The following is a 12,979-nucleotide window of genomic DNA, read 5'->3' as shown; positions in this document are numbered from 1 at the left end:
AGCTGAGAGAAGGAGATAGGTGGGTGTTTTCAGTAGGAAAACTGCCAGGTTGTGCAAGATGTTTTCTTGGTCTGTTTTCCTTGCTTGGAGAAGGCAGTGTTGCCTCAGCATTCCGAAAAATGCTATTTCTCAAAAACGCTGTTGGAATCTGGCTCTCTTTTCTGTCCTCTGTACCTCAGTGGAGAAAATGGAAACTGTTTCACTGTGAAGAGGTGACAGTGCTTATGCAGTTTATAAGAGGAATATTGTTTTGGGTTTTTTGTTTTTGTTTTTTGTTTTTTGTTTTTAAACCACTGAAGCTCATTCTTAACACTGCACACGATTTGGTACCTCAATGTGAAGTCCTTTTATGTAATTTCTTTTTGCTTTTTTACTTTTTTAAAGGTCTTGTACAGAGTGAGAATCTAACTGTATATAAATTTTCAATCTTTAACTTTCTTTGTGTGCTTCCTGTTGCAGACAATGGCGGCGGAACAGATTTCTGCAGCTTCGCTCCTTGACAGGACTGTGAAGATTAGGAGGGAGGCTGAAGAGCGGAAAGTGGTCTGGGCCTGGGGCCTCCTTAATATGTCTGTTGGGGGGATGATATATACTGACATGTATGTTGATTGTTATATCTGACTCAACTAAGTAAAGCATTCTACTTTGTATATGCTTAAATATTTCATAGGACCCAGTTACTGTTAAATTGATCGCTTCTTCCTTTTCTTTTTAGGACTGGAAAACTTATAAGTTCCTATTACAACATCACATTTTGGCCGCTCTGGTATATTGGTGAGTTGTCACAGCATATGAATTAGTTTTAGGGAGGAGGGAAGGTTTCAGCCTTCATTCTTCTTGCTGGGGAAAGCATTTTTAAGGTTTGGGGTTTTTCGTTGTTGTTGTTGTTTTTTAATAACCAAGCTTCATTTTGTTTTCCTTTATCCCTTTTGGTGCTGTTGGAATTTCATCATTTTAGTGACAAGTAAGAAAGAGTGTGAAGAACAGGTTTCCTACCTTAAATGTGTTTAATGTGTGCAATAAGGCTTTGGGGAATAGTTGAAATAGTAGCGTTGTGTTGTATTGTAGGGCTGCAGGACATTTCCAAATAATCAAATTTGGTTTCAAATGAGTAGGCTCAAAAGTAATTGTATCTAATACTATTAGCGGATGAAAAGGAAGAAGAGTGAGAGCAATGTCAGGTAACGAGTGACAGAAGGTTTGGCAGAAGACACTTGATAAATAGCATGAAACTTCATTGCAGTGCTTTGTATCCTGTCTGGAAAATACCTTTCGCTTTTACAAATACATATTGTAGCAACAGAAATGAATTTCAATATAGAAAGGAAATTTATCTCTAATGGTTCTTGCATGAAAAGGAGAAGTTGTCTTACGTCCGTGCTCAGACTGGCAGTTATTGGTAGCCCTAACAATAAACTATTCTTGATTTGTGTATAAACTTGTTTTCTCAGATCATTTACTGTTACTCCTGTTTATGGTGCCTAGCATGATAAAAACCTTTGTGTTTGTTCTAGAGCTTGCGCTTGTATCCCTGTTCAGTCTGAATGCCTTATTTGATTTTTGGATGTACTTCAAGTACACAATGGCACCAACTACCTTGGTCATGACTCGTAGACAGCAGATCCTTCTAGGGATGCAGAATGCAGGTAGGTGTTATAAATTATAAATACTTTTTTTAAAGATGATATCTTTCTCAAGCCCATGAATCTTTAGTGAAGTGAGTTCTCAGTTACCTCATCTGACAAGAGCAGTAAGATGAACTAACTGCAGCCTATAAAAATTCAAAATAAAAGTGATAAATTGATGAGCAGTTAAGGGGAGAAGTGGAGAGGAAGCAACCAATACAAAAGGAGAAAAGGAGAGTGGGCTGTTAAAGGGCAGTGAGAGAGACTTAAACTTTATGAAGCTGGACAAGGAATTTGTAACCTATAAATGGGATTGAGAACAAGGCAGAGTGTATAGGTTTGTATTTAAATTTGGTATCCTACTATCATCATACTGACTGGAGAGCGCCAAATTAGAAAGAGAAAAGAGACCTTAGTGTGCAGTCTGAAAATGACAGGCTAGAGAGCAGTTGCTCTGAAAAGTTCTGAACGTCTAAGTGATGTTGTAAAATATAGAAAAACTTGGCAGAGTTTGAAAATACAGCAAAAGCAAGGTGCTAGTACAATGTGTTACATACTACTAGGCTGCCTCCAGAGAAAGAGCGGCAGATACGGGAGTAGGGTTATATCACCGCAGCTGAGGAGTGTAATATCTGGGTTTGCACAGGTAAATGAGACATTAGATGTGCTAAAGACACATGAAGCAGGCAGGTAGAGTAGCTGACCAAATAAGTTAAATAATTGCCTCGGGCTATGCAAAGGTGCTTGGTAGAATTTAACTGAAATTTTAAATTGTAGAATTTGTATTGAATTATGATCACGTGTCTCAGTTTTCTGATTTTTATGTCTTTGGGGTTGACTGCTGAATCGTGTAGGGGTCAGACTAGAATAGTCTTTTTAGTGTCCTAGAATTTCCTTAAGGGAAGAGAGTTGTGTATGTGTGTTTTGCTGTGTATTTAAAGTGAGGAGGAGAGTTCTGGGCTGCTGCATGTACAGTGCTGATTGTGGGTTTTTTTGCTTATTGCAGCGGTACAAATAATTCCAGCACATGAGCTGGCAGCGAAGAAAGTCCCTTCTTCTACGCCTTCTCCTACAGTCCAGGGTCAAACTGTGCTGAGTTACAGCCCATCCCGGCCCTTCAGGGCCAGTCCAAAGTTTACTTCTGGTTGTATCTCAGGGTACAGCCCTCAGCGGCAGGCTCTGTCAAGCAACAGCGCTTCTTATAGCAGTGCTTTAACCTATTCACCAAGCAGCAGCTACAGTAAGGTAATGACCAAGGTGGCTTCAAGGGGAACGGTTTGGCTTTGCTTATCGTGTCCTTGTGTTGTGCTGTAAGCCATTGGAGGTGTGCGGCCGGCAGTGGAGGGTCCTGTGTGTGTGTTCGCTTTGTTTGCAAAGCAGATGAAATTTGTCTTGTCAGTATTCATCCTCTTTCCCTGGTGTTAATTTATTTGTTTTAGAGTAGCTAGTTTGTTTCAGAGCACAGCAAAAATAAGAAACTAGAATGTAACTACAAAATAGCAAAAACCTTCCCCCAAACGAGAGCATATTTTATAGCAGCAATCAGCAGAGTAATCAATTCTTATGTTGAGTCGATCTATTCATTTAGTTTATAAAGTCAAAATGGAACTCTCACTTTCCTCATGTGACACAACTGTTTGCTTTTGTTTCCCAAAGCTTTCCAGCTTCAGCTCTTCTCCTACTGGTTCACCATATGCCTCAAGTGTTGGGCCAGTGGAAAGCACCGGGCTAAGGTCTCGTTGCCACTTTTCACCAATGCGGTATAATTCCCGTATGAGTCAAGATGATGAAATCACAGACCGCAAGTCACTGCAAAAGTACCTTCGAAGCGAAGAAGAGAAACAGCGTAGACTTCAATTGGGTACGTAAATAACTTCATGTAGCCTGAAAAGCTTGGCAAGGAGGGGATGTTGGTTTTATTGATGAGGAGTGGATGAGAAAAGTTGGAAAAGATTCCTGCAGAGAAAGAGAGCTGCTGAAGTACTAGTCTATATTATAGATATACTAATAATCTCTGTAGCATTTGTTGTGTATAGTGGACTACAATGAGTTGAAGGGCTTTATCACCTCGATGAGAGGGATATTTTGTGGAGAAGGCAGTTTAGCTAAAGGTGGTGAATTACCTGCAGGCAGTTTTTGTCTGGGATAGGGACAGTGCCTTATTAATATAAAGATGAAATCAGTGTTTATGCAGACAGATTTTGGTGTATGTATTTATGATAATTCATGAGCACATCTCTCCTGTCAAAGCCTTAATATAGTGACCTATTGCCTGCAGTGTTGCTTCTGTGATTACTTGGTGATAATTTTATGGCTGTTCAATGTCATTTCAGCAAGTTCATGTTCCAGCTCTCCTTCCAGCAGCCCAACCTTTTGGAACTACAGCCGTTCCTTAGTAGAGCAAGCACAGGTGCTGAGAAAGTACCAGTATCAGGTGGCTTGCATGCCCCAGGCTCCATCAGCACACAAGGACGAAGCTCGTCTGAGCTCTCCACTGACTGCAGAAGAAGTAAGCTCAGCACCAAAGGAGCCAAGAGAGAAAAACAGGGCTCTAAAATATGTGGCTCCATCCAAATGTGAACTCCGTCAACGGTGCTAGAAAGGGAGAAATCCTATAGCATTTAACCATCTTCATACAGCTTGTAAGACTTTTTGCCACAAGGGGTATACATTTCAAATTCCGGACTGTAAAATTTTACAATTGTAAAATTGTAAAATGATTTCTTCCTTGGTGAACAAGGTACCTGTGTTTAGGTGGAAAACTGACTCCTGAGAGAATTTCAGGTTTCATGCTTTGTGGTCTTTGTAATTAACTAATACTCACCGTGTAGGCCACGGTGGAAAGCTGGAAACTTCTGTTGGTTTGGCCAACTCTTCAGAATTATTTTATCTGAAGTTGTTTAATATTACTGTGTGATCTGAGAACAGACAGACTTTGAGTTCAACTCAAGAATGGTGGTTGCGGAGCTTTTGTTTACCATTTTGTACTCTGGATAAAATAAACTTGTGACATAAAAATTGACTGGAAACTGACCTGTACCTAATGTAGTGAAATAGTTGAAGGTGTGTAAAATTGTTCTCCTTTACACTTGTGTCTGGAATAAGTCTGATTCAAAAGAATGTCATTAACGTAGCTTTTAATTAAATTTGATCTGTTTTCTTTATGTCGTACATTAACTTAGTCTACCCTGCAACTTGGACCAATTTTATCCTAACAGAGCAGGAAACTCAAAACTGTGCGTTTGGACTCACGGGAGATTTAGTGTACTGTGAAAAGAGAGTAGGAGAGTAGTATGGTAAGCTACTGTAGAATTCACATGATACAGCCATTAGATGAGAGTTCTGGAACAAATGCAATTTGAATTATGTGCTGTGGCTGCGGTCAGAAAACATCTTAGGGCCTAAAAACTCTTTAGTATTCTGTTAGGTTGCTGTATGTAGGTAATAATGTTCTTTCCATAGGTTTGGGCAAGGGTGATCGTGAATCGACGACAGCTTGATTACCTGGATTCCTGGACTGCTAGGTTCAGAAGTGTAAGTCCAGTCCCTGTGAACTGCCTGTTCTTGCTGTTAGAATAGGTACAGCAGAATGAAAAAGTACCTCAGTGCTCCCTGTATACCTAAGGAAGTGAGAAGAATTACATATTTGAGTCTATTTGAGGATTAGGGTGGGCTTGGACATGGAGACTAAAACAGCATGCTTGTAACCAAGAAGTATTAAGACACATTTTCAACCTGAACTTTTGCACTTGCTGGCCTAGGTGTTTTCTGTTCTGAAAACTTCACAGTTGTAAAGTTCACCCACCTTTGAATGAAGACACGTGCATCTTAACACACAGTGGATGTGAAAAGACTTGTTTTTTCTTTCTACAACCCAATTTTCTGAATTTTTTCTGTTTTTTTTCTCCTGTATTTCAAACTCCTTCTGGACTCAAATAAAGCATGGGAAATGCCAGCCCGTTGACTTTTTCCAACAGCCTTGAGGAGTGTAATAAGAAAACAAAAAGAAAATTTTGGTCTTAGGCAATTGCTTTGGCAAAGGAAATACAATCACATACTATGACAAAATAATTTGTAAGCCTAACTTTGAATTACCCCTTCAGTCAGCAACTATCACGTAAGTAGTTCTTCTAAGTAGTGGGACGAGTGAAAAGTAAAAGATTTCTATGAGATGTGGGATTATGACTGTTCTGTACCAGATTCCTAAGCATCTGTTCATAAACCTACAGGCAGCTTGGCTTCAGTTCCCAAACTGTGTCACATACAAGTGTCACATACTGTGTTTATCAGGCTCTTCATTTCCTGAAAGGGTTTTGAGAGGGAGTGGGCCCATGAAAGTTTAAATTACCACTATGAGTGACGTGCAGTGCCTCAGAATACCCCTTTTCTCATTGTACAGGAAAGCTTTATCAGTATCACTGCTTTCTGGAGATTTGTTTTCCCAAGTCCTCTATAGTGAATTTTTGGCATTTTAGAGGGTCTTTCTAGAGCCAATCACCCCTATCTAAATTGATGCTCTTAATTACTTTTCCTCCTTGGTTGACTTCAAAGTTTCTGTTGTTAAACTCCTTTGTGATTGTAACAGTGATGCTGACTAGAGAGTAAACTAACATTTTTGTCACATTCTTGTTGCTTCTAAGCTTTTTAATTTTTGCATTTCTCTTTCCTAGTGGATTAATGAGACTATTTTAGTGCCACTTGTACAAGAGATTGAGTCTGTGAGCAGTCAGCTGAGAAGAATGGGGTACCCAGAAATGCAGGTTGGAGGTATGATGATAGAGTAACTGGGGGGTTCGCTGTGGTGGTTGGTAGCAGGCCACCCCATAGTAGGGCACTGCATAGGTAGTATAGCAAACAAGTCTGCTAAGAATTACAGTTCCGTTTCCTGTTTGTATTGGTGTGATCTTTGCTTCATGTAATGCATTTTACTAAACTGGAAGGATTCTTCATAGGATTTCTGGAAATACTGATAAAGGCATGCTGATGCTGCAATAGCATAAAATTCTTAAGCCTCTTGTTTCCTCTGAATTCATTCCTGGAGAGTTAAAGGCTCAGATTAACATCCTTGTATCTTAAACTGTCAGAAAACTATCACACGTTGCAAGGATGGTTGCCTGTCAGCCCTCTCTGTCTATGTTAGTATGTGTCTTTCCAAACTTCCTTAAAATCAGCTACTTCCTGAAAAACCTATTGCTGTTCCTTCCTTAAATTGTTACCTGCTATCTTGTCTGAAAGCAAACAGGCCACAAAAAGTTTTATGAAAACTTAGATGTGATACATTGTATCCAAATATTGTTTAAGAACTGAGAAGTCATCTTATGACTGTGATAATAATAAATCTATAGACCTAGGAAGTATTTATTTATTTATTTATTTTAACTTAAATTAATTCTGTTATCACAGGCGATTAATCGTTTGCATTTAAGATCTAAGATCATTTTAAGGTTAAGATACATTAAAGTTTATTTATTTATTTATTTTAACTTAGAATAGTTCTGTTATCAGAGATAGGCTATTAATCGTTTGCATTTAAGATCTAAGATCATTTTAAGGTTAAGATACATTAAAGATTATTTAAGTACTAGGTGTAGCACTAAGTGGGGTTGGGGAGGATAATCTCAGGTGGATTTTGGAGAGCTATGGACATTAGAAGAAAAGATCTTTTGGTTGGGGCAGTTGATTTTTGCTGTTTTGGGGTCCCCCCCTCCTTTTTAAGCATTTTGATGAGCTAGAATTCTAGCTAAAATTTCATAGTGCAACTCTGAAGGAACTCCTTCCGTTGCCTTATCACATGCATATCCCCCTCAATCAAGAGCAGGATTTGATATGCTTCATTTAAACAAAGCCTACCTTTTTTTGGCCTGTTTGTAGTCTGTCCTCAAGATCTGCATCTGTTGTGGTGCCTGTGAAAAACTGATCACTTACTGACCTCATCTCTACCTTGCTGCCCTCCTACTGCTCTTTAAAATGGATGTTACTTCTTCCCTTTTTCACACTATAGGTTTCTGTTTTCTTTTGGAATGCAAGCCCTTCAGATAAGGAACTGTCGTCTTTTGCGACCGCACAGTGCTGCATAACGTTTATGTTCTGTGGTTTAAGGGAGACAGCTAGTACTTCACTGGGATTGGAAACAAACATTTGGAGTATTGGATAAGCTGTTAACTTTGTGTAAATCTTAGTAAATTATCTTAGTAAGTTACCTTAGTAAATAGTGAGACAAAAAAGCCAGTTCCTCCTTGTAACATTGCATTTGTTAACGTCTTGTAAGGGAGAATGTTCAAATTTCTGTCGTGGATGCAGATGTCGTGCTGGCTCTTGTCGCATGCAGAAGCCAGCGTCAGCAATCTGAAACAAGCAGCGCTTGTTAAAGCTCCAGTCATGCCAACTCTGTACGCTATAATGCAGTATTTGGATATTGCAGCGAACCAAGAGTATTTGGTTGAAAGGGTCAAAGGTATGTGGTCAACCATACTGACTTTAAAACGTTTCCGTTAGCTGGGTCAAGCGTCAGTGGTGTCAGATACCCCATCAATTAAGAGGTTTGAACTACAGTCACAGCAGGGAGAAGAGCTGCTTTTCAAGTAGCAGAGGTAGTTTTTGCAACTTCCTCTTTTCAGACCAATGTAATGATGTGGGACTTGGCATGGAAGTTTTCATTTCTTCTCTCAGTTTGGGGTGTGAAGTGTCCTATTTAATCCCTTCATTAATTACCAATAAAAAATACCTTGTAAACTCCACTCCCCTAACTTTATATCTTTATAAGCACTTCCTTAGTTTAATTTTTCCTATTTTGTGCACTGAAAATACATGCAGTGTTCTTGAAGCTAGTGTCAAATATGTCCTCCTTGCACCTTCAACCTCCAGTAGCTGAATAAATTTTGTTTTTTCAGAGCTTTCTCAGGGAGGATACATGAGCTCATTCCGATGGAACAGAGGAGGAGATTTCAAGGGCCGTAAGTGGGATGCTGACTTGCCCACTGACTGTGCTGTAAGTTTTCAAAGAAGGCTTAATATAACTTCCTAAAGTGTGTCTTTCAGGGTAGATTTTTGTGTGTGGTAGCAATTAAGTCTTTTGAGGAACATGGTCAAAATCCTGTTTGCCTCCCTATCCTGATAATCCCATTGTAGTCAGTGAAATTATGCAAGGAATAATGCCAATGGGATTGGACATTGTGCAGATCACAAAAATGCGATTTCATGTCTTAGTCTTAAGCCAGCCTCTTATTTAGACTCATCTGAGATGTCAGTCAGGTAACTGTTTTGGGAGCGACCTGACAGAAGGTTGCGGATTTGTTAGAGCAATATTCTTACCTTATTAAAAAAAAAAAGAAAAAAAAAAGTCTGCTTTAACCAAACCTCATAATTTCTCATGCAAGATGAACCTTAAAATTTTCCTTTGCTGTAATGGTTAGAAGAACAAACGGATTAAGTGGCGTGTCTTGATGTTTATTTAATTCAGTAATTTCTTGAGAAATCCACAGGCATTACATTATCTTACTTGAGAACAGACTTGTAGTCATGCTTAGCCAATTAATGCAAAAGGTCAGGAGAAAGCACTTCAGTGAATACAGTGACTTGAAAATTCAACTGAAATAGATAAAAGAAAGGCCACAAGATAATCCAAGTAGTGGAGAACAAGCTTCACGTGTGACTCTTCAGTTGAACTCTGTATTTGAAAGGAGAGTTCAGGTGATTTGATTCCCTCTATAGATGTTCAGTTCCTGGGGAGAAGCAGAAAGAAGATTCATATGCAAGTTTTACAACCTTGCTGACAAAGATGCAACAAGATTGAATTGCTGGAAGCTAAAGCTGAGCAAAATCTGTCTTGAAATAAGATTTGATTTTCTAGTTGTGAAGATGACTAAATATTTGGGAATGACAAGCGTAACACAGACCATCACACCCTGAATTCATTGTCTTTTAATGAAACCAGCTAAGAGAGATAGTACTGCACAATGTACTAAACTTGTAAAGATTCTGGGAAAGAAGTTCTGATATAACAGATGAAATTAATATTGAACACTTGTCTCGAAGCTTTGGCATTAACTTAAGACAATAAGTGCCAAATGAAGAGTTTTTAACAGTAATGTTAGTCTCATTGCATGCAACTTAAAGCAATAATTTCCGCTAGACCTCTGGAGGCTTTGGGCATTTAGCCCATAGAAATTCTTTTGTCTGCCAAACAAATCCTATGTTGAACACAGGAGGTATCATACTACAGAGTAATTTGGTCACGCTGCACCCAAAGAATGTTGAGAACTCTACTGTAAGAGTTAAAACACAACATGCAGTACTGCGATTTTCTCGCTGTTAGCTAAGAAGATACTTGTTCTAGGGCTTTCTTCCAAAATGTTGAGAGCTGGTAAGATTCATGAGCAGTTCAAGTTTGTCCATTGATTTTGTTTTGCCATTTTTGACAAGAGATGAGCAACTTGCTGGGTAAGTGTAGTGTTTGGAAAAGTTGTCATTAGATCGGATCGGCCTCTCTAAGCCAAATCTTTGCAGCTAGCGTAGAAACCATCATGAAATCAGGTATCTTGTAGTTTGTCCTATACATGCTATTCAGATCTGTGACTTTGCAAATTCTGTGAGATGTGAAGATAGTTACTTGTATGTCAGGAGTTCAGTTCACATGCAGCACCTTTTTAACGTGTTGTGACTGAAAGGGTTTCATTTACAGGAAGAATAAACTTGTCTTGACATCTGTGGCGTGCCCTGGACCATTGAATTCAGTGCTCTAAGTGTTAAGCTGCCTTGGGCTTCTAAACATGGTGGGATTAATTAAGTCCATGATGCAGCAACAGACTCTCAAATACCCTAACTAATGTCTGAGATTATGGAAAGAAAGCTGCTGTCCTGTCAGTCTTCTTAATGATACTAAAATGAGATTTGTTTTTGTTTGCACAGATCCTTATGCACATATTCTGCACTTACCTCGATGCCAGACTGCCCCCTAGCCCCAAATACCCCGATGGCAGAACCTTCACTGCCCAACACTTTGTGCAAACACCAGATAAACCAGGTATTGGCATTCTTGGACTGCTTGTTTAGCTGCTGTTTCCTGCTTGGATCCCATCAGCGCTCTTAAAATCCCTATCTTATTTTAAAACTTTAATTCACAGACATTACAAATGAAAATGTATTTTGCATCTACCAAAGCAACATCAATCCACCCCACTATGAGCTGATCTACCACCGCCAGGTCTACAATCTGCCCGAGGTATGATCGTGTTAGTTTTTTCTGCTGTCAGGAAACCTTGAGCAGACCTGATCTGTTTCTTTTTCATTCTTCCTTTTCCTTTGGAACTAGCCACATCCATTGAATATGTAGGCTGGCTCAGTGCAGAAAGCAAATGTTACCACGATCTTTGACCATCATGTGGTATTTAGTCTGCTGCTGAACGATAGCTTCAGTGCCTAGCTTAGGTACATCAGTGCCCAGGCAGCAGCTTCCTCTTGTTGTTTATTTTCTGATGATTTATTCTAAAATCCTAATTTATGTAAGCTCTGAGGTGTGTTGCTATTCCTCAGTGCCAACAAGACTGTTGCTTGTCTGTAAGAGTTTTTGGAGGGAAACATCTAATCTCAATATCAAAATACTAGACTTTTCCTGTACATCTTGATTTTATTATTGAGCCCCGATTGTGACTTGATTTTCTGATTTCAGAAAAGCTCTTTTAAAAAGCATTTAAAAATATTTGAGGGTGATAATCCATCTAGAAAACAAGCTTGGTCTTTTTCTGGTGTTTGCCTAATTGAAAGATAAGAATTGAGGCAAAACCCCAGCAGTCTAAGCTGTAATACCATTTCGCGAGGTCTCTGTTATAGTTTTTTCTCATCTCTGATGATATAACAGGCCGACAGGGCGCACACTGCAGTATATGTATCTTGCAAAAAGTTTTGAAGGAAAAATTGTGCTGCTCCACCTAAGATCAGGACAGGGGATGACAGTTGTTTTAAATAAGACATTCTAAGATATTAGTGTGGTTGTTTGCATGTGATTTCATTTCCAAGTTTTTTTCTCTTCCCGTGGTATTCAGGGCAGAAACAACATGTTCCATACATTGCTTATGTTTCTGTACATCATAAAGACAAAAGAATCTGGGATGCTTGGGTAAGTGTCAAACGTTCCGTATCATTGCGCTGCGCACGAGATCTGAGCAGGAGCTTTCTGTTTTGAAATACCGTAACTGAAGTTGCTATCATAGGACGATACTGATGGAATTAAAATGCTCTTCTCATTTTAAGTAATGGCTGCCTTTTTACAAAATCATGTAAGTTTTGTGTGCACGAGCATGCAGGAAATGTTTTGTGCTTTTCTTTGGTCTTGTGCTGGCTGAAAAATCCTGTGGAGTCCATGCTGCGGAATAGTGGCCTTGGCCAGACAACCAGGTTGCTACCTTCTTGCTAGAAGTACTGTGCTATTTATAAATAGGAGACAGACACTGCCATAGTGCTGTAATCTCTTGTTTTTGGCATAACAAGAGGAGTTTCGAGTGCACAGTGAAAGCTGCACTGACATAAAAGCAATGTCCGGACTTTTTTGTTCTGAAAGAGCTGTCTTTAATTCGAGGTGAAACACGATACCTACATAAATGTTAAAATGCTGATGTGTGGGATTGGCAGTTTTTCTTGTAATGAAGATTTGTTTTAAATAGGAGCTTTAACTTACTTGTGTCTTATCGTTATAATGCTGTTTTTGCAGGCAAGTGAATTTTGGTGCATCAGGAGTCAACGTTCTAGGGGTGTTTGGAGAGTAACATCTCTAGCAGGACTGCAGCTCAGAAGAACGATCCTGCTTCTCCGACAAGACGAGCTGAGCAGCATCGTTTCACTTGTTGCCTTGAATATGGACTATGAAATGGGATAATTTAAACTCTGCTTTATGGACAGAGGGGAAATGTTTGTAATTTCTGTACAGTTTTGGGAAGGATACTCTGTAAAACATTGTATTGTTTTTTACTGATGAAATGTATCTAAACAGGAACTCCAGGCAGGTCTTTTCTATTTGGCTCCTCACCTTAACAAATCGTATTTAAACCCCCCTTGCTATTTCTGTTGCATTTACTCTTCAAGCACTCTAAAGAGCTTAACTGCCCGCAGGGCTCAGCAATGAACCCGCGCTTGCCGCGTTTGAGGGTGAAATGCAGCAGCGCAGCTGGGACGTGTCTCCCGCAGTTGTACCCAGCCGCTCGCTGGCGAGCAGTCCCTTGAAAAGACAGTTACTGCAACGCGGCCAACTGCCGGATTCACAAGATCCAAGAGATTCCAGACGGGCATAACAGGCGCCAAGTTAGCGCTTACACCGATTTTTGGTTAATTTAATTACATGCGATCTGAAAGGACGTTGTCTT

At 39.5% G+C, this 12,979-nt stretch overlaps 1 protein-coding gene across 1 annotated transcript; it reads left to right on the top strand.

Annotated features, from left to right (window-relative positions):
- The first annotated feature begins 462 nt into the window (after nt 1-462).
- LOC134154716 (transmembrane protein 209-like) lies at nt 463-12,385 on the top strand. Its single transcript, XM_062601395.1, has 14 exons — nt 463-599; nt 716-774; nt 1,515-1,646; nt 2,632-2,870; nt 3,282-3,490; nt 3,963-4,134; nt 5,088-5,159; nt 6,296-6,392; nt 7,954-8,079; nt 8,516-8,613; nt 10,533-10,647; nt 10,748-10,845; nt 11,666-11,739; nt 12,331-12,385. The coding sequence occupies exons 1-14, from the start codon at nt 463-465 to the stop codon at nt 12,383-12,385; spliced, it is 1,683 nt and encodes a 560-aa protein (XP_062457379.1).
- The last annotated feature ends 594 nt before the right edge of the window (nt 12,386-12,979 follow it).

The sequence above is a fragment of the Rhea pennata genome, unplaced genomic scaffold, assembly GCF_028389875.1.
Source record: "Rhea pennata isolate bPtePen1 unplaced genomic scaffold, bPtePen1.pri scaffold_33, whole genome shotgun sequence".
NCBI lineage: Eukaryota > Metazoa > Chordata > Aves > Rheiformes > Rheidae > Rhea > Rhea pennata.
The sequence above is the reverse complement of the archived record's forward strand: the minus strand, read 5'-3'. Positions and strand labels throughout refer to the sequence as shown.